This window comes from Molothrus ater, chromosome 20 (assembly GCF_012460135.2).
Source record: "Molothrus ater isolate BHLD 08-10-18 breed brown headed cowbird chromosome 20, BPBGC_Mater_1.1, whole genome shotgun sequence".
In the NCBI taxonomy this organism is placed as follows: domain Eukaryota; kingdom Metazoa; phylum Chordata; class Aves; order Passeriformes; family Icteridae; genus Molothrus; species Molothrus ater.
This window is the reverse complement of record NC_050497.2, coordinates 6,732,839-6,754,161: the sequence shown is the minus strand read 5'-3', so window position 1 is coordinate 6,754,161 and position 21,323 is coordinate 6,732,839. Positions and strand designations below refer to the sequence as shown.

The following is a 21,323-nucleotide window of genomic DNA, read 5'->3' as shown; positions in this document are numbered from 1 at the left end:
TCTGCTCTGTTCAGGGCAAACCATTCCTCAGCTGTTGGAGATACAGGATGATGCAGCTACAGCATCACCACCAGCATTTACTGCTAGAATTATTCTGAAAAGGCAACTCTCCATTCCAAACTGCTCAATTTTCACTCAACAGACTTTCAGGAAGAAATGACCAGTACAGGAGCCCTCTCTAACCTTCCTTCCATTTCCTGCATCCCTCTCCCCTGTTGCTCCATCAGTCTGGAATTTGAACAGTAAGAAAAGCCTGTAAGGAATAATTAAACAAGAAAATAAGCAAGAAATTATAAGGTCAAGAACAAAGAGATGGGAGGGCTCAGCACCTGTTAGGGAGAAGTGTGGTTAGCAAATCCTTCCCTGGAGAATCCTGGGGGAAGAGAGCCACAGGCAGGAATGTTTTTGTAAAGAGAGGAACAGACAGCAAAGACCAAGTTTCTACCCAAGGAGCAGAAAGAGGCAATAAGCACTTAAGCACACAAAAAGCAAAAATTTTCCACGTCCTTCAGCTCGTTCTGAGCTCAACCACCACCACGTGCCTCCACACACCTCTTCTGCTCTGCTCAGGAAATTGTTCTGCTGTTTTCCCACACGTGGTCTCATGGGTGAACCTGCCTTTTGCAGGCACAAAGCAGAGACTGCAGAGGGAACACCAACCCTTCTCCAGGTCCTGGTACTTACTTGGGACTTGCTGTCCAGGCTGCTGCCACGTCTGGTAGGTACTGCCCCAGCCCTGTGTCATGAACGCCTGAGGACCACTGCAGAGGACAAAAAGCCATGCTCAAGTAGACAATAAAATACTTACCAAGCCACAGACATGAAGCTGCCCAGAGAAGAGAACTTGTCACTTATAGTCAGCAGCTGCTGATCAAACAGGCAACATGGGAGCAAGAGGAAAGCAGTGCAGGTGTGAACTGCAATGTCCTGCCTTGGTATCAGTCTGCTCATGAAGCCAAGGTGAAGATACATCACACTGAACAGCACTCCTTGTGCTCTGTGCAGTTCAGGCTTCTTTCCATGCTCTAACTGCACTAGAGATAGGAATTTTGGAGATGCTAATACCTACCTGTGCATCATTTAATAGATGAAATCTTTCCTGTAGCCAAGCTTAAAGCATTGAGCTCACTTGCTTTTGCTTCTGAATGCTCAATCTTTAGATGGCTCCACTCATACCCCACCCCTTCAGGGCCCTCCACCCTTCTCCCAGCACTTTCTAGCTCCCAGCCATTCCCCCAGCCCATGGTGAGGAGATGCAGCAGCTTACTTTTGATGAGGTGTAGCAGGTGCTTGGCTGAAGGGACTTTGACCAAATCCTCCAGGTCCACCCATGCTGGTACCCTGTCACAGAATCCACAGATATTTAATGCCAGCTCCAAGTACAGAGTGGAGGCAGCTACTATGAGTAGTAAGAAAGGAGAGAAGACAGCCTGGGACACGTGGATCCTGAGGTTGGTGTCAAGCCTTCTCCTCTCAATTCAGCATGAAGGCAGCTTTTCAGCTTTGCCACGCCCCAGTTCAGTGTTTTCCATACTTTTTTACCAAAGTCTCCTCATTCAGTAGTACTGCAGCTTTATCAAACTTCAACACCACAGCACTGCATTAAGTGTAAGATAAGTCATCCTGAACCTACTGAGAAAGTTCAGTGTTTTACTTTCAGGATGATGCTGCCAGGACTGTGTCATTCTCACACAGTGATACTATTGTCTCCCTTTCAAAAATCTCCTCTGACAGCCTTTTCATACCTTATTACTGCTGTTCTTCCCTCTCATACAGCTGTATACACTACCCAGGATTATGTCAACAGTCAAATCCTTCTGGGACCACAGCAAAAATTAACCAAATGGATGCTGGAGGGCCATCAAGTTCAAGCCAGCTGCTAAGAGGCAAATGGTTTTGAAGCTGAACAATGCAAGCACGTGCATTCTGTGCCATCCTGTGAGTCCAGGCCTACATGTACCCAAGAGTGACAACAGCAAGTCTGAAAGGGACAGAGCAAGAGAGCAGGGATGGAACTTACACCAACTTTCTCATCTATGAGATGTCTAGCGAGCTCGATTTGCTGGGGGACCCCTCTGATTGTGAATATTCTTACACCAGGGTCTGTGTTTGGGGGTGGGTTTCTCTGCAGCTCCACGTGTGCTCCTGACTGCTGATTTATGCTCTTGATGTTCTCACCACCTGAGGAGAAAAAAAGCCAAGACATTAGGAAGGATACTCAGCATCTTTTTCCATAAAATAATATCAAAGTCAGGTCCTGGGAATGGATTACAGTTTCAGGCACCTTCTGTGTGCCTCAGGAGAGTGAGGCTGAGGATGGCAACAGCAAGAGAAACTGCAGCACCTGAGCTCATGCTGCTCCTTTAGTCTACTTCACAAGCATAACCTGAAACCTTGAGCTTCTGTAACAGTTTTTGGGGTCATGGATGATGCTGCTTAAAGAACACACAAGCCCCACTAAGTGCCCACTGCCAGGCTCCCAACAAGATGCAGCATGACTGGGATATACTTTGACAAAACAGATGCAAAACCTGCACTGACTGAATTCCATTGCTTTTGCACAGCTGCTCAAATCCTCTAGGAAATGAAGGTCACCTGCAATCTAAACATGCTGGTTTTTCTTCTTTTTTCCATCACTAAGGCAAAAAGCCACCAGCCACATAACAAAGCTTAAGCCTTCTCCCAAACATGAGCTGTTTGACAGGTTATTGCCTTAGAGCAGCCCCTGCTTACAAGGTTTGCTATTCACCCTGCAGCCACACATCCCTCCACAGCCATGGCAGCACTCGATTCCAGGCTGTCTCCTGCTATTTCAGAGTTAGCTGTGCATGCAGTGAACATGTCTGGCTCGTTTGCCATCTGGATGCACAAGAGCACAGGAGTGCTTCCAGCAGGATGCAGCAGGGCCAGTCAAAGTGGATCTGATTTCCTCAAGACCTGCTAGGTCCTGGTCTCTTCATGAAATTTGCTTAACAAAAGCCTCAGCCAATGTTACAATGGTTCAATTCTTCTTTTGGAAGCTCACACAACTTACAGACCAGCTCCACTCAACTGGAGAAATTAAAGGGTGTGGGGAAGGAAGGGGTTTTACAGCTTTTAAAACACACAAACCAAAAAATCACCAGCTCAAAGGGTAGACAGCAAGCAGCACAGAGAGCAAAGGAAACTAACCAGAGATTTTTGTTTGGTTGTCATTAAAAAGAACCTCCAAAAATAAATGCCTCAATTTTGCTCACATTTCCATCTCTATACATCCAGCACAATTTCAAAACAAACTGTGGATGTTGCAGACACTTGTTCATTTCATTGTAATGGACTCGTGACCTTTTTAACATTTTAAAGCCTTCTTGGGGAAGGGAGGAGGAAAAGTTGCCAAAGGGCAATTAACTCTTTCTAAATGAATTTTTGAAGATGCATTTAACAAAAGATAATCATGTCACATCCCTGGGCAGACAACAGGGATTGTACTGTGCAGCCAAAAGCCAACCCACTTACTTTCAGTCAAGCATGGGAAAGGAGTAAGATGAAGTTTCAAAACCAAGAAGGGTTTTTTTTTTTTGTGTCATGCTTTTTTTGTCTGATGCAGATTTGTTTGAAGCTCTGTTTTTTACATATCGAGGTGAGATCTGAATCAACAGCCATTTCATCTGCTCAGTGAAAACAGAGGACCCTTTCAGGCAACACAATTTGAAGGAGTGGCACAACTTCTTTACTGGGTGACAGAGGCACAACCAGAGGTTGCTACTTGCACTGCAGACTAGTTTCTCCTTCCAAAAGGGGATTAAAAATCGAAGCATTCTCAAACTGGAAGCAAGGAGAATACAGATTTCAAATCATTGCCCCATTTAGCATTCAGCACCAAGCCTGTGGCTGTTGGGTCTGTTTCTACAGCAGCTCCCTCCTACACCACACAGCAGAATCAAGTCAGCTGCCTCTCCAGGTTTGGTGGGAGACTTCAAGCTTTACCCCCACTCCAGAAGGACTCAGTGCCCTTGTCCTCTTCCCCCTGCAGCCTGGTACAGGTGGAAGTGCTCCCTCCCAGCCAAGCCACCCTCCAGAGGATACAGAGGCCGTGACGCAGCCGCGGTGCCGGAAGGAATCTCCTCCCCACGGCGAGGTGACTGCTGGGCACATGGTGGCTGTCTATAGAGCATTCATCCCCTCCATTCTTCCACCTGATGGGGGGCAGGAGCGAGCCAGGAGCGGCCTCCCTCCCGGCTGGATGTGAAATCCTAAAGCAATTAATCAAACCTGCTCAAAGGCCGGGCTGACAAGAGCCAGGCCGGGCGCGGTATCTGTCAGGATTGCTGTATTTATCATGGAAATCCAGGGGGGCCCAGGGAGTCAGAAGCTGTTTCCAAGCACCACCAAACACAGACAGACTTTGACATGTGTATGGTGCTTGCCTCCACCCTTCCTCAGGGCCTTTGGGAAAGAAAAGCTGCACCTTCCCACCCTGCAGGGAAAAAAGCCATGCGCAGGATCTGCAGGCCAACTCCTAAAAGCTCACGCTCCCAAGCTGAGATGCCCACAAGAAAAAGGCACCAGGTCTTCAGTCACGAATGCTGCAGAAATTGAGCTGATAAACTTCCCAGCCTCCCTGTTTTCCCTGCTTCTCAAGTGCTCACATGGAGCTGGGAGCACAGGAGCAGTTCCCAGGTCACATCACACACACCACACCTGGGTGCCCAGGGCACTTGGCTCAGCACTCTTTGCTTGGTTGCTGATCTCGAGACCAAGCTGAGGGCTCAGAGTCCTCAGCCAGATTTTACAGAGGCCAACAGCCCCATTCTGTATTCACACCCAACAGCTGGAAACTGCTCAGAAACTGTCAGGGAGTGCAAAGGTTTTGTAATTGGTCACTGTTAAGAAAGCCCCACTAAGATCCCCTCTGCCCTGCACTGCCCCACAGGCAGCAGGGGTGGAAATAACAAGAATTGCCTGTCTTGCATCAATGTGTGGAGAGTGCAGCACATCCACGCTGGTCCAGACCCCAAAAGGCAACGCTACAGCCATCACTCACTTGACAAAAGTGAAGGCTGCAGCAGCCTAAGAGCACAGGCACTGTGAGAACACCGATTACAAGGTGGTATTACAATGCTACCAGCACTCAAATCACCATACAACTAGTAATTAGTCACTCCAGAAAGCTTCTGATCTGGCCAAGTAAGAATCCCTATTTTGCTGTTGTGGAAACAAAGGTAAAAAGCCACCCTTCACCCCCCAGTGAGGCTGTGCCAGGCCTTGCACTTGAATGCTGGGACATTCACTCCACTACCTGCATTTATCTTTTCAGCACACAGTGCTCTCTATAGTCACAAATGCTCCACTTCAGTGCACTGCTGAACAACAAGTGACCTTTTCTGATCCTTTATTAAAGATGACTAATGGATACAGCAATAAAGTTTCATTATAATTTGATTTTTCTGTACATTTAAGTCTCACTCGTGGGCTTAAAATTTACTTTGCTTGATCTTTTGGCCAACTGGACTGTTCAGTAAGGACAAGCATAATCACTGCAATTTCTGCATAATGGGGAAAGCAGGTGGTTTTTCATACTGAAAAAAAAGTTCTCAGGTTTGTGAACAGGCTTGTGGCAAAAAAAAAAACAACACCTGAAACAACTGCAGCTACAGGGCTGACCTGCCCATGTCCCTGGTCATCCAACAGGGCAGGAGCTCAGGGTGCTGTGGGGACAGGCCCATGGCAGGGAACAGCAGGGACGTGCAGGAGGGAAAGAAGCCACAACAAGTCTCACCACAAGCTCCCTCCTGCCAGGAACACTCAAAGCCACTGAAACTTGGCCCAATGCCCTCAAGTCTCTGCCTCCTTTTCTGCTGCAGCTTATCTATTCCTATTCTATTCTCTGCTGAGGCTGAAAGCCAGCTGTGATTACTTAAATACTAGTTCAGGCATATGTCATTCTTTCTGAAATAAGCAGATAGAAAAATGAAACACTGCCTTAGATAGGTCAGTGCATTAGCTCAGACACATCCCAGCAGTTCAGAGCTACAGAGCTTGTCTGCTCCTGGCTCTACCCTGAGTCCTGCCACTGCCCCACATGCAGCTCCTGCTCTGTGACAAACTGAGTCTGCTGCTGCTGCTCAGTTTTATAACCATCACAGGGCTGTCCTGATTGAGAGGATGACTCCTCATCCATCTCCTGAGCATGGAGAGATCCACTGGCCAAGCAGCCAAGGGGCCTCCAGGGCAGTGAACACGCTCAGCCAAGTGGCACAAGGTGCACCAGGCTTCTGTGCCAGGTCAGGTGCCAGCAGAGGCAGAGAAATCCTCCTACTTCACTTCATTCATCACACACTTCAGGGGCTGGAGGTAGCTCCTGTTATTAGCACACCCAGAGACCTTCCATTTCCTCACAGAGCACTCACAGAAATCCAGCACCATGAAATGACTGCTCTGCTTGTCCCTGATAAACTGTCCTTCAAACGAATTCTCTGTAAAAAGACTCTACAAATGAACCTGCCTTTTCTCAGCCAGCTGCTTGTTATAAAACAAGCTTATTTGACACAGCTCTGCATTAAGAGCCTCTCTTACAGCTTGTGAACAAGGGCCTGGAGAACACAATTATGAGTGAGAACACCACAAAGACAACAACCACAAGCACTTACAGCTTATTCCTACGCTGCATTCACTGGGCACCAAACACTACAATCACAGAAAGCTTCGCTGTCAGGCAGCAAGAACATGATCATCCTGAGAGAGAAGGATTGCAAGCTGTGGTATTTGGAGTCACCAAACCCACCTTTGCCTATAACAAGGCCACACTTGTCAGCTGGAACAGTGTAGGTGATTTCCTGCACGCCCCCAGGTGCTCCAACACTCCAGTCCCCACGGCCACGACCTCTTCCTCGGGCAACAGCCAAGCTTCCAAAGCCATCTCGTTCCTGACAAGGCAAAACATGTGCATCAGTGCTTTTATGCTGGCACCAATGCACATTAAAAACAAAATAAAGCCAGGTCAGTTAAACTGCCTCATAATCAATGGCATTGAATTGAGATATTCCTGGACCTCAGTTTCACAGTCAAGGTTTGAAGCACTCTAGAAAGATGCCAAGTAATGTAGGTTGCCTTCCTGATTCAGGAAGATATTTTTATTTTTAAATGCATGCCTTTACATCTGCTGAAATAAACCTATAAATAAGCATCAACTACTAAAGGACTTTCAGTTTGTGATGGGGGGGTCTCTTTAGAGCAAACAATGGATCTTGGCACTGACACACACAAAAGCTGCTTTCCAACCCTTTCAAGTGTCACCCTGCTGGAATTACTCAGCAGAAATGTACATTTTCCAAAACTTCCAAAGGAAGCTTTTAAGTTCAAAGGCACTTAAAGGACATACCCATTTTGGGTAAGAGATTTTTCCAAAAAGAAATGCCATGGGCAGTCAGAGGCTATCATGACAGACCACAATATTTAAGTGAGTCATTACAGCAAGTTATGAAATCAAGTATTCAAACCAGGTATTGGGGCTAGAAGAGATATTAAGATGGACAAATTACGGACCTTTTTGGACAAATTACGCCCAGGTTTCTGAAATGGCCTAAAGTTTTAATTCCTCATAATGCAAAGGGAATATACAACCTCCTTCAAAAGCCTGCCCTAGTACTTCACCTTTCTTGCTCTTGTGCAATGCAATGTTGGTGTGTCTTAGAGCACAGTGACACCATGCCTGGGCACTCAGCACCTTCCTGTGCCTCCACCAGACCAAAGGGCTGGAGGCTGAAGATGAGGCACCACTGAGCACTGGCAGTGCTCTGCTGTCTAAACAGAGCCCCCAATCACTGTCTGATGCTGATGGACTCCATTCCATCCGCTCCCTGTTTCCAAACTTAACAGCAACTAAACAGGAGATAGATGTGGAGCTATAATGATGCCTCATAGGCCTGGGAATAAAAGACCTTCCCCACAGCTCAGTTAGCCCACATGACATTAAAAGAACTTCCATCATAAAGAAACAAACCTCAAACCCAGCAGCTCTGGGCAGCAGCATGTGTGCCCTACTGGGGAAAACTGAACACTGCTGCTTTTCAGAAGCTGGCCTCCATCCCTCCACGCAGCCCACATTCCCAGAGAGCACTTCCAGAACCCACCTGTGCCGTGAGGATGAGCTCACTGATGATGTGTGCTGCGTGCTGACACCGATCGGGGAGCCCCATGACCTGCGCGACTCTTTCAGCGCTAATCCCATCATCTGTGGAGAGAGGGGGCAAAGACTCAATTAAAAACAGAAAACATCCACTCATCAACAAAAGCTTCCTTCCAGCACCAACACTGCTGGCAGCATTTTCACACCACAGAACTATCCCAGGAGCTACTGCTTCCCTCCACCTTCAGCCCCTCTTCCCTGGACTGCAAGAAGACAAAACCCAGCCCACACTGCAGAGGGAACAACACTCAAAAGAAAACACTTTCAAATGTCAAAAAGCTATGAAAGAGACTGATATAATTTTAAGAGGAAAAAAGGCAGCTTTGATAGGTGATCAGACAGCCAAGGACCCAGAGAAAGTTACTCAGAATTAATCAACTCCTGATCCCCAAAGGCTTTAATGTCCTGAAGGAAATTCTTTAACAGGAAATAAAAGATTTTTGTTATTTTATTTATCTGTATAATTACCACTCAAGACATGACTGTTGTGACATCTAATGTTTGCAAATGAGCTGTACATAATCTTACTCTCTGAAAACCAGGAAGTGCATGAGGAGGCAGCACATCACATTTAAATGGGTTTCAGAAAGAGACACAATGCACCTGTAAATGAGGAAAGCCTGGCTGCTGGAACCCAAAAGTGGAACACTGGTCAGAAAGCAACGGCTCTCCATCCTCACACAAACCTGGTTTAAATTGAATCCTAACTCCAGCATCATTCTGAATCTTTTTGATCATTTCTCCATTTCTTCCTATCACAATTCCAACAGCATACCTGGGCACAGAGACCTGATGGGAAAGGCAAAGGAGTATGAAAGTGCAGAGAACTAGACTGAATGACTCTGATTTTACAAGGAGACGCTCTTAACTTTGAGGGTGGGCCATGTTAGGCAGCTCCAGGCTACAGAACCGCATCTCTCGAGAAAAACAAACACGTGGCCACAAATTCCTTCCCCACTAAATGAACTCTGCACTACAAGAATGCAGCTTCAATTATAAAGTGCCATCTGGGAGTCCATGAGAACTCCTCCTCTTTGCAGAGCCAGACTCAATTCTTCTGGCAAAAAAAAAAAAAAAAAAAGAACACAACACATTTAAAAAAAAGCTTACAGGTTACAAGTGCAGTTGGATGACTCCCCCCAGTACCCATCCCACAGGGAGGTTAGCAGAGCACTGAGAAGCAAACGTACCTCTATGCTGCCTCCTCCCATTCTAGCACTGAAATCACTGCGCACGCCTCGGAAGTCTGCCTGATCTTTCTCTCGGATGATCTCCAGTACCATTTCCCTCGCTTGCTACATGGGGAAAGAAGTTACAGTTAGCTTCAAATTCTTCTGCTTGCCCTCCTGGTGTTAGGGCCTCAACATGGGGAATGGTCAGGCTTCAGGCAGGGGGATCTCCATCTGCTGACAGGAACAGCAGTCTGATTTAGGATTTCTTTTACCACAGCCTGTTCTCGATGGCATCTTCTATGTCTGACAAAACCTGCCAGGTGCACAAGGTGGCAGTTTCTTGGGTGCAATTGCTTCCTTCAGTTTTTCAAAAAAGGTCCTTTAACTTTTAAAATATCTTTGGAAGTGGATGCCCTTTCCCACTGATAGAACTGAAACCAATACAGTAAGGAGGAAGCTGTTGGTAGCATGGCAGAGGTCATGCCCACTAAGAGCTACAGAGCACATAGTAAGGAGGCTGCTGGGCACCACTGAGCTTACTGACTCTGAGAAGTTAAGCCCAAGTCTGCAGCAATCCAGCAGGACATTTTCTGAGACAAAAGGATATTTTTCCTACCTACTGATAGCACTCAAGGCCATTCACAAGCTCAGCTAGTCAAACTCTACACTGGAAACTAGCCAACAGTATTCACCAATAAAATAAAAAAAGCCCGTATGTCAAACCCCAGCATTTGTTTCTCTCTACTACCAGTCAAGCTTTTGACATCTTGGTTCTGTTTCCAAGCTTGAGGACAGTGGTGAAACTCTCTCCTTTCATTTTTACATATTTCCCATGTCCTCAAAGTATTTTCAACAGAAAGAAGCAACTCAAAGACATTTCAGAGATGCCAAGACAGAAATATGAGTGATGGAGAGATTTCAGAAGGATTTGAGGAAGTTAAGAAACACTATGGCAGCATCCACAGAATCCCACCAAACCCAAGGATTCATCGCACATCTTAAACACTTCCTAAGTCTGCTCAGCCTTAAGTGCCTCAAAGATCTTCCAGCCTGTGCAGTCTCCATGTTTCCTTGAATGGAAGATGTGACAACAGCAAATCTTGCACAGCAGAAGCCATCTGGGAAGTGGCAGCATTGAGAGTATGATTTGGTTAAAAGTAGCCAGACTGTCTTTAAACTCCTTTTGCACAGTGATACCTCCACAGTAAGAATTTTAGGGGGAAAAAATTAACTCTAAAACTTGCAATAAGAGCTTTGAAAAATACTACCCAAACACAATGCCTGGGCAACATGAACAGTTGCAGCAATTTATGATTAGGGAGATCCTATGAAACAGAACTACTTCTATTGGAGACAGGAATGCTAAGCTAGATTTAAGTACTTAGCAAGTTATGAAAGGCACTTTCTGAGAAGTGGAACAGGCTGTGGCTGAACTTTAATGCTCTAATTCAGGTGCTCCCATCACACAGCAATCCCCCAGTCTGCAGCTGATGGGGGGATTTTCTCCAAACCACAGGCACGTCCACATCTGCAGAACCCTGGCACAAGGAGACTGAGGCATCAATATTAAGCAAACCCCTTGGTTTCAGGAGTTGTTGTGGGACTGGTTTTTAATTACCTGTGTCGATTGGCTGTCTGAGGTAGTTTTGTGAAAGGTTTGCTGTCTCAAATGTGTGATTCAGTCACTAAGAACCCATTTGCCTGAGTGACACAGAACTCTCTTTGATTTTTTGTCACACAGACTGGAAAGCATTTCAAAACTACTTTCTCCAAACCCTCCTCCTCATCTCTACTCTTACCCATGTGCAGCATTTATGTGGAGTGACAGCTCCTAAGTTATACTGTAAAACAAACTCTGGTGTTTTAACTTGCTCTACTCAACCTTACAGAACAAACAAAACCAGGAAAGATTATCACATTTACATTTGGATTTGACTCCATTAGGTGCTCACAAATACAGCCAGGTTTGAATTTCTCCTCAGTTCTCTTGGGGAACCAGTTTGCTTTTGTTACATACCTGCACTTTAAATGCATCTCCAGTAATACGGAGAGGTTTATCTGCTCCAGTAGGCAAAGGACCATCTTGGATCATAATCATTTTCACACCTGTTCGCTCCTGAAGAAAAAGCACAGAGCAATTTTTCTAAGCAGAGTCCCTAAAACAAGGGACTAGATTTTGGTTATTAAACATTATGAAGGTCAAACCAGCACCGTTACAGAACGCACAAATTCAGGAACAGTCCTAGAGTGTAAAGGACTGCCAGAAACTGCACTGCTCCTGAGGTTCTCAAATAGCTGAAATCCTTGCAAGAACAACCCCCTCCACCTCAACTACTGACTTTCCAGCCCTTTCCAAAGTGTGTAGCTGTCTGCATGTAACAGTTATTAAGTGACCAGCCTCCAAACTGTAAGACAGAGGTCTAATAAGGGCACTCAAAACCCCTCCATTTTTGACCCTAGGTGTTTTGCTATAACCCACTATTCTTTAAAAACTTGTACCAGATGGAGGAATAAAGAACGTCCAGGAACACAGTTGATACATAACACAACACTTAATTAGAAAGGGGTGGGATGAGAGAAAAAGATGACATATGGCAGCTTTACCACAGACCAGCAACAAAAGAGAAGCAGAGCACTCTACAAGAGCATGGCTGGCATTAAAAATACTGCAGAGCAGAGCAGACATGGCCCTTCCTTGGCTACAGGGATCCCCTCCTAAACAGCACACACCAAGTGTTATCTACAGCACAAGGGTTTCTGTCGCAGTTCTGGCAGAACTCCACTACTTGTGTAGCTGGGGCCACACTGATTTTGTAACAAGAGATTGGATTGGAGTCCAATCTCCGAAGGCAGAAGAGTAGTCCCTGCTGGAGAAGGTTAGAGCATTCAAGGCTCTCCATTTCAGCCTGTTCCAGTGGATCTAGAGAAGCTGCAGTAGGGAAGAGAGCCCTCAAGGAAATGCATCTTGCGCACCTGCAACTGTTTTATTGTTTCACCTCCTTTGCCGATGACTAGACCCACTTTGGATGCCGGGATCAAAATCTCCTGAATGGTACTGTTGCCATCAACATCGTTGTGAAAACCAGGTCCGTTGCGACAGCGATCTACAATCTGCCCCAGAAGCCGTTTTGCTTGTCTTTGGAAAAGAATCGAGGGAAACAACCATTAGACAACATTGCTCCACGAGACCAAGAGACCAGGAACCATCGGAATGGAGAGGAGAAGTGGAAAGATGGAGGAAACCATAGTCAGCACAATGTTTGCCCTTTTTTAAAAATAAACTCTTTGATGTCTATTTTCCCCTATCATGATTACTTATAAGCAGTTTGATTTTTGAAGGGGAAGAGAAAAGGAAGAGCAGCAGCATGCTCTGACCTCTTAGGAAGTTAAGGACAATAGTTGAACTACAGCATTTGGGATGCTTGCTTCAAATGAAGATGCTCTAGGTTTTAACTTTTCTAACACGCATACAATAATAAAACTGAAGCTCTGGTCTCCTTCTCAGTCAAGACAAAAAGACACACACTGCTCTGATACTAACACAGCCCATGGATTAACCATTCTCTGATCAGTCACAGGCAACTGCTTTGCTCTTCTCTACCTGCTCTTACCAGCAGCACCAGAACACTGTCCTAACACAGCCTCTGCTCCAAGCAGTAGGTGCTGAAGCTACACCACGAAGCAAGGCAGGGATACTGCAGCAGCCACCAGTGAAAGACTGGGTTCTTCTACTCCTGGTGAGAAGAGACACACAAAGAAGCATTTGGGAGATTAAAGATCCCTTCTCTAAAATCTTTAGCATGTCAGAGGTAACTGACAGGGTTTCCCTTCATCTTGAAGACTCCTATACCAGCACATCCCATTCCTGCCCTTGTCCCACAACCCTTCTGAAAGCAGAAGAAATTCACTGGTTCCTTGTACAGCCTAATGAAGCACCTTCCCCTCTCTCCACTTCACACCAAGCTGTATCAGGCACCCTAAGGATGACTGAATTCTCTCTGGGGATTTGAAAAACCAGTACAAACTCATCCCTTCAAGCAGACATTCCCCCAAGGCAGCTCAGGACGTGGTGCACTGAGGCTGCACTCAGAGCAGAGCACTGCTTGCCCTTGACTTTCTCACAACAAAAGGGAAAAGGTGGAATTTCTGGAAGCCTGCTTCAAATGTCCTGGAAAAGTCCTGGGACATTTTATTCATCTACCTTCATATTTAGTGCAAAGTTTTTTTAGTGACAATATAGAGACCACAACAGTTAATACACAACATATTTCAGATGAGAAGGGGTCACTTGGAAATTACCCTAATTAGTTTGTCACTGGATATAACTAATGAAAACATTCCTCACAAAACCCTTCTCAAAGGAGTCTGACACTTAAAATGGTTTCCTTACTTCATTTTCTTTTTCTACAAGTAGCCTGAAAAACCTAGTTCAAACAACCAATTTGTCAAGAATTTTGCCACAAAAGTAAATTAAATTTCACTTAATTCCATGTCCATGTTCTGTTTCACAAATTTAATAGTCTCACTTAAGATTTACTCCTATTTTATTTAAAGACAGCCTTGGACATGAGTACATTTAACTGCTTACTTCAGAACCACGAAGTTTTAACTACACTTCTCCCCCATTTTCCCACAACTGCATCTCATGAAGCATCCCAGCTTTTTACTATTTCGCTCTTGTTCTTAAATATCCTTTGCTAAAGGGGGAAAACCACCTCAATATCAGCAAGAATACACTGCCTGCCCTATAATATGATATTGCCAATTATATTTGTTGGGGCTCACTGCTTGCAGTATTATGGTAGAATAAGGAGATTTAAGTACCCTTAGATCTCTTTAGGAATGGAAGAATGATGAGTGTCTTCTCTTTAGAGAGACAATCTTTGCACCAATGTATTTTCAAACGCAACTTAACGATTTCCAGATGGATTTTAAAAAACCCACCTACCCAAAGGCTGGGGAGAGAAAGAGCAGCTCCATATGTTAAGTGTGTTCCTGTAAGCCTGAGGATCCTGGATCCAGTTCCAGCAGGAGGTCCTCAACTGGTTTGTGAGAGTCTCAAACTCAGCTCCTGGGAAGGGGGAGGGAGGAAACACTGTCCCTAAAGTTTCTATAGGTCTAAAGATAGAAATCCCTGCTGGCTGGCCACTTGTCTCTACCATGCAAGGAGCAGAATCAAGACTTGGGTTCAGTCCTTTGCTTCTTGTTGGCAGCAATGCAGAGACAAGCACCCAGTGGGCCTCATGCTGCTCTGCAACAACACCAACACCTCCAGGGTATCCTGGAGTGGCACCCACAGGCTCTGGAGGCCTCATGCAGCCCTTCTTCAGCTGGAAGGATGCTCATCTCAATAGGAGTAGGGAAGCGAAGGGGAGAAGAGAAGTGCCCTTCAAGAGCTTAGCTCAGTATCCTGGAAAGCTGCAGTTACTAAAAAACTGCATCCTAGGTGCCCTAAGAGCAACCTCACCCTGAGGAGGGGAATTCCAAGGAAATTTCTGCAGAGGAGTCAAACTGCAAGTGGAAAAAAAGCCTTTGAGGTGCACAGTTTAAAGCATCAGACCAAGAGGTTCTATGCTCCAGAGACCCTCAAGTTTCTCTAGGCCAACATTTGCTGGTGTGGCTAATAACCAAGTAGCACCACTGACAGAGCACAGCATTAGGGAGAAGAGAAAGAAGGAAAAAGGAGAGAAATGAAATCAGAACTCACTCAATGCTCTCTGGTGTCCCAGTGAGTACACAGGGCCTCTCGGGCATCCCACCACTGTCTGCAAAGGAAACAAGGAGAAAACTTGAGGTATATGGAATTAAAAATGTGGCAGCTATTTCAGTGACCATGAAGCACCAATGGAAGCACCTCCCACCTGCACACATAGCATGCTGAAGAATTCAAAGACATCCAGGATCAACATATTTTAAATGATTTACTGGATGTCTGCATTCTTTTAAAGCCTTCCCCACCAATTAAAGGGAGGGGTAAAAACTCAGATAACATTGATCAACAGTTCCCTGCACAGCACTGCAGCACAGTCTTCCTCAAAGCCAACTGGCACCAAATGACCCCATTTGGAAGAATGGTCTCATTTCTATGATGCAAAGCAAGCTGTATGGAAAGCTGCTGCCAACCCTGCTGAAATGTCCTCTGCCAGGAGCTGGAGCTGACCAGAGCAGTCAGAGGCAAACCACAGAGCTGAGCAAAGTGCCAAAACTCAGCAGCTCCAGGTCTAAGCACAACATGGATTGTTCATTTGCTCTGCAACCATCTGCTGGTGAAAGGCAGTGCCCTCACTGTTCCATCCCCCAAACCACCTGAGCAACCTGTTTTCTACCCTGCCTGGGAGGTGGGTCCCACAACAGCTCTCCCATGGCTGTCTATATCCATGCTAATGGTGATAACACACCCTGAGCATGGAAAGTGCCTGATCTAATGGACACAACACCCTTTGACATTAAAACCTGTTCACCCACCACACAAAGAGGGGCTTACCTGGAGCAATTTGAATTTTGCAGCCAGACTCTATCTGGATCCGTGAGATCTGCTCTCCTCCCCTGCCGATTACTGAAATGAGTGCAACAAGCATCAGAACAAACTGATTTTCCTGGAAACTGCAGAGCACCTTCCCCCTTTTACTCTGCTGCAGTTTTCTATAAAGGAACAGTTTGACTCCAGGACTGCAGAAAAGCATCCACAGCATTACCAAATTTATTTATTTATAGCAGAAAAACATTAAAATACTGCTGAAGGTTATTCTATTTGCTTGGAAAAATAAACCAAAAAAGCCTGTCTTGCACAGGAATGGAAAGAAATAAGCATGAAAGAAATAAAGCACTAGTCTAGGTGATGCCAGGAGAGTAATTTAAGTACATTTTGTTCAGCCTGAACCAATAAGCCAGTTATTTGGAGTACTAAAGAAAGTAAAGACTTGTTTCTTTCTAATTCCTATTTTACTGCCATTTTTGAATGGACATGCTATTTGGCTGTCTGCACTCAGACAGAACCACATCCTGAAATGCTCTATCAACCTCCAGGGAACAGAAATATCCCTCTCCCTTAACTCTCAGAGTTAAATTGCTGTTTCACAACAAGACACCCAGAGCACAGACTGTGCCAATCACCATTCCCACCCTTCCCAGACTGCAGAAACAGCAAAGCTGTCAAGTCCACCACGTATTCCTGGCTCAGGATGCTCCCAAAGAAGCATCTCAGGTGCGGGGCTGCATCCCTCCCTGAACCAGGGTGAGACACAGATGATGCCTGCAAGCTCCCCTCTCCCAGGGCCAACATCCTCCACGTGTAGCACCAGGAGTGGCAAAAATGAAGAGGTCTGGCAGGAGAGGAGGGATCTTTTCCTCTGCAGGAATTTGAGTTCCGGTCTTACAGTGGCTTTAGAGTTGGGACAAAACTTGGCGCGCTATGGGGTAATTAGCAGGGCCTGTTATTTTCCTCTTTACTCTCCATATATCAAATTGGAAGGGATACACAGAGAGCCAGCAGTGGAAGAGTCTCTGCAATCACTGCAGTAACACATCAGCAGGAGGTGCCATTGAAAGCCAGAGTAATGATCATTAAGAGGAAGAGAGAAATTAGGATCAAGCTTGAAAGAGAACAGCATCAGGAATGCAAATCTAGGAATAACTCTGGTCTGGTTGTTTCCCTGCAGCAAATGTGTGAGGAATTTAAAATTCTGTTTAACTTGCCTTCGGTCAACTCATATTTTAACATTTAAATGTTGTTTTCCTTCCTCAGCTCTCACAGTTTTGCATACTCAAAGTAAAATGTTGCAATGAAGGGAAATAAAGTCACTTTTGACTTGTTTATGTACTGTGCTAATGGGAATTCAAAAGAGAAAATCACTAAAATGCCCAGTAACTTGTACCAAACATTCTTGTTCCTATTACTGGGACACCAAGCTTTTCCATGAAGTTTGCATCTCGATTTTAAACACAGATCCTCTGTTCCCCATGAAGACAGCATTAAACAAGGCTTATCCAAGGCTAATAAACACAAAAACTTGTGTCAGCATCAACAGCATTCCTGCACAAGAAACACATCAAGAAGCATCAAAAGCATCCAAGGTACTTACTAAATCCAACCATTTTATCAGGCACTTTGAACTCTTCTGTTATTACAGCCCTAAAAAAAAAAAAAAAAAAAAAAAAAAAAAGAAAAGAAAGAAAACCCCAAAGTCATTACAAAGAACAATTTGGAAGAAACCACAGCCCTGCCATGGAGCCTGGGCTCAGCACAGGGGCTCTGCACACACAAGTAAAAGCACATCACTGTCACAATTCTTTGTTTTGGAAGGGACCTCTGATGGTCACACAATTCCTCCTATGCTGGATCCATTTCCAGTCTGTCTCTGGTATCTTGAATGGAGCTGATGGAAGAAGCTCCTTCTGTCCTTTTTGCTCCAGACAGATTTAACAAAAAAAGCACAAAGTTTCCTCATCACTGAGCCTGGACCTTCCAAGCAGCAGCGTCTGCCCAGTGCTTCTGGATATCCTCTTCCCAGGGACACCAACCACAACCAGCCCTGACATAAATCCCCCTTCTGATATTCACAGCTTTGGTGGTTTGGGACTCTTTTTCACCTGCTTGTCCTTATCATTCTTTTCCTTGGAATTAATAAAATTGTCTTCAATTATCCTCTGATTTCTTAGTATCCCTAGACTTCCATACCTATTGCTCTTTGGACATTTTCAATGCATCTGCTTCAAAACAAATCACTCAAAGCAGTTTCCTAAGACCTGGCCATAGTCAAGTAGAAAGAAGTTAACTTGGATTGTTCTTTTGTTTAGCTTTTTTCTGTCTTGCAGGAAACACAACCCCATGAGAATGTGGAATTTGCAAATATGCATTATATAGAATTTGCTCAGCAATCTCAAAAGCAGTAAAACATCTGCATAGTTAAGTTCAATGCCGCTTTTGTAGGGAGGTATATTAAAATATTACCATTTTTTTTTTGCTTTAGATAAGTTAGAAAAGGTGTAAAACACACGCTAGACTTGATTAGCTAAGCTGCAGATAAGTACTAAAACTGCCTATTCCTTTCTAGGATGCTCTAGTAGGACATTAGCTTTAACCTAACCATTAAAAATTTAAGGTTCTACAGCCTTCATGCACACTGTTTGTCCCTTCTGCTGAGGCCCCAACAGCTGGTTAGGATGGAAATGCACTACTATTCACCTTCAGGCTAATCCAGCTTTAGAAATGTTCTTCCCTTCAAAACAACACAGAAAACTCCTCAAGAGCAGCATTTGAGAAAAACTGAGAATTTTACATTTTTATTGGATGCTGAGACATGCTGGATGACAACTCATACTTGCTTCAGTCCTCCCAAACCATCTTTGACAAAGGAGTCATCCCAGGTCATTTTACAGCAACAAAACTAAATAATAACAACAACAACAACAGTAACATGTGTCTGTTTGATCTTCCACCTTTCACCAAAATGCCAGATCTTTTCTCACTTTTTCTGCCTTGCACCTGCCAGGGCAGGGGAAGGGAAAGGAGAGAGAATTTCTTTTTTTCAGTCCTGCAGATTTGCAGAGACCAAATCCAAGTTTCACATCAACTCCTCTTTTTTCTTCAGAACAAACAACCCAGGCTGTAGAAAACCCAAGCTGACAGTTTTTCCACATTCTCAACCTCTGACTTCCTAACACTACTACAGATGGTGGATCAATAAACAATTAGAATTGATCAATAAATAATAAAACATAACCCACTGCTTACCTTTGATGTACCAGGGCCCCTAACTGGTTACCTACTGTGGCAGAGAGAGAAAAAAGGGAAAAAAATCAAAGCATTAGCACGGATAAACTAACTTCATCCCTATAGAAAAAGAGTTCTTACCGTTTCATCAAAAAAGAAAGAAAAGCAAAACAGTAATTTAGGTTCAGTGGCTGAAATGAATGCGTTATGTGCTACAAAACAGGAGGGGATTTCTTGATCAACACACACCACAGCCCAGTGTCCAGCTGAACACAGGATAGGGAATTGATCCGTGTCTCCCCATGCTGAGAGTCATGGGAGAAAATCCTGCCTGCCCAAATCCAAATCCCTGCAACTAACCTCCCCCCTTCCCAAATTAAACCCAAAGTAGTAAAAAAAGGGAAAAGGGGGGGAGGGAGGAGGAGGGAGAGAAATCTGAAGGAAACCAGTGTGCATTAATAAACAAGAATAAAAGCCAAGCAGCCTCAGAGATTCCCTCAGTCCAAGCATTGACAGGGCTGGCACATACTTCTCTCAGTGTCTCTGATCTGTGCTCCATGGAGCCCACTTACACGGAGACCTGTTAAAGGAATAGGGCTGTTAAGTAACCTCGTGGCACCCAAACACTGTTTCAACCTGACAAAACACATGTTCTTGAACACATTCCAGGAATTTCTGCCATGCTAGCTGGTGGTCCATCTCTGATTAGCAATTATCTCCCTACTGACAACCCTGAGACAGACTTCTCCCCCCAGCCCCAACAGATTAGATCTTTCTTCCAAATGTTAATGGGGAAAATATCATTAGACCAACTCATGCAAAGTAGGAACACGAGCCCTGCTGGGCTTCCTACTGGACTTTGCCTGCAGCAAACCAGCTAAAACCCAGACCATTTGGTGCTAACAACCAGTTGAAAGATTATATTGCATGCCTGGAGGGCACAGAACAAAACAAATGAAACTGGCCAACATGTGAGCTGTGAGAATAAAGATGCTGTTTCAAACTACCTTGCAGCAAGCTGCACATTCTTTGACCTGAAATAAACTGGCAATCAGCTGGCAGGGATAGAAAGTGGATGCATCCCACACTCTCTAAATCTGGCAGAAAAATGCATCAAGTTTGTGGCCAAACACTTTACTCAAAGAAAACAGACAAAGAGAGTCAATAGTGTATTTCTGTTGTGTGTCAATACCTTCATGATAGTTCAGGACCAAAATATTGACAATGTTTCTGTTTTATTACTCTCTCCAGCTCAGTCATAAGACAACTGCTGTGTTAATTGACTCATTTAGTTTGTCTTTGCATATTTTCACCCTGAATATGAAAAGCTCTAATTTGATAATTGTGAATATTGCAGTTGAAAAAGGTGGGTGATGTAATGGGGAATATTTGCTCTGGCTGATAAGCTTCTACCACAAAGCTGAGCAAATACAACCAAACTCAGAATATTTCAACTCCACGCAGCAGGTCTGGTGGTACTGGTGTAGTGTGGGGCTGCCACAGCCAAGGCCACTCATTATCAAGATGCCAGAAAGAGTGGTTTTAACTCTGCAAAGGCTGTATTTAAATCTCCACTTCTCATTTCAATTCACCAGAACTGCTCTCTTAGCAATCTGTTCCGCTGCAGCCACTGCCCACAAATTATGAGACAGATACACATCCTATAATCAACTCCCCAAGTTCATGCAAGGAAGGGAAGAGCCTTCATTTTGTAACACAATCCTACACTTGAAAAAGCCAACTTCTGATGGGAAACCTGTACCAGCACAGGAAGTGAAATCAGTAAGGAAATTAATGCTTTAGATGCAGGTAGCAGTGTCTCTCCAACCCATTCTGAGTTGCAGAATGCAAACAGAGCAAGCCATTCACCCCCACAGGGAGGTATCAGCCTTAATGCATGTTTGTTGGACAAATCAGTATGGAAAAATTATGCCACAGTAAATTATGTGAGAGACCATTCCTTCCACAGTTCACAGATAACTTCTCAAAAAACTGAGATTGAAGGCAAATGGAGAGAAATGGAAATTATTTACTTCAAGTCATTTATGATTTCTCTCTGTTTTGAGGGAGAAAAAATGATGTGGCTCCCAGTTCCAACAACCTAAAGGTCCATTCCTTCTCCAACATGCCCATTTTTCTCTGAAAAACAGGGACTAACAGAGAGGCAGGGCTGGGGCAGCCACAATACTGAAAGCTGATGCACCATTCCACTGTCTCCCTTCACACCGAGGAGGGGGCTGAACTCTGACAAGCCACATACATATTTCCCCCT

The 21,323-nt window shown here is 44.7% G+C and overlaps 1 protein-coding gene across 6 annotated transcripts in view; it reads right to left on the bottom strand.

The window, feature by feature from the left end:
- Positions 1–21,323, bottom strand: part of FUBP3 (far upstream element binding protein 3) — a 39,263-nt gene that overhangs the window by 6,251 nt on the left and 11,689 nt on the right. For 2 of the 6 annotated variants that reach the window (XM_036393899.2, XM_036393903.2), the window contains exons 3-16: positions 19,581–19,631; positions 19,073–19,106; positions 17,421–17,470; positions 15,824–15,895; positions 15,047–15,104; positions 12,313–12,475; positions 11,357–11,455; positions 9,358–9,462; positions 8,854–8,956; positions 8,112–8,212; positions 6,764–6,905; positions 2,021–2,181; positions 1,268–1,341; positions 685–761 (exon numbers count right to left, since the gene is read on the bottom strand). In XM_036393899.2, the coding sequence (XP_036249792.1) occupies positions 685–761; positions 1,268–1,341; positions 2,021–2,181; positions 6,764–6,905; positions 8,112–8,212; positions 8,854–8,956; positions 9,358–9,462; positions 11,357–11,455; positions 12,313–12,475; positions 15,047–15,104; positions 15,824–15,895; positions 17,421–17,470; positions 19,073–19,106; positions 19,581–19,631 (1,290 nt within the window). The remainder of the gene's footprint in view (positions 1–684; positions 762–1,267; positions 1,342–2,020; positions 2,182–6,763; positions 6,906–8,111; positions 8,213–8,853; positions 8,957–9,357; positions 9,463–11,356; positions 11,456–12,312; positions 12,476–15,046; positions 15,105–15,823; positions 15,896–17,420; positions 17,471–19,072; positions 19,107–19,580; positions 19,632–21,323) is intronic. The other 4 variants (XM_036393900.2, XM_036393901.2, XM_036393902.2 and 1 more) reach the window with 4 other exon arrangements.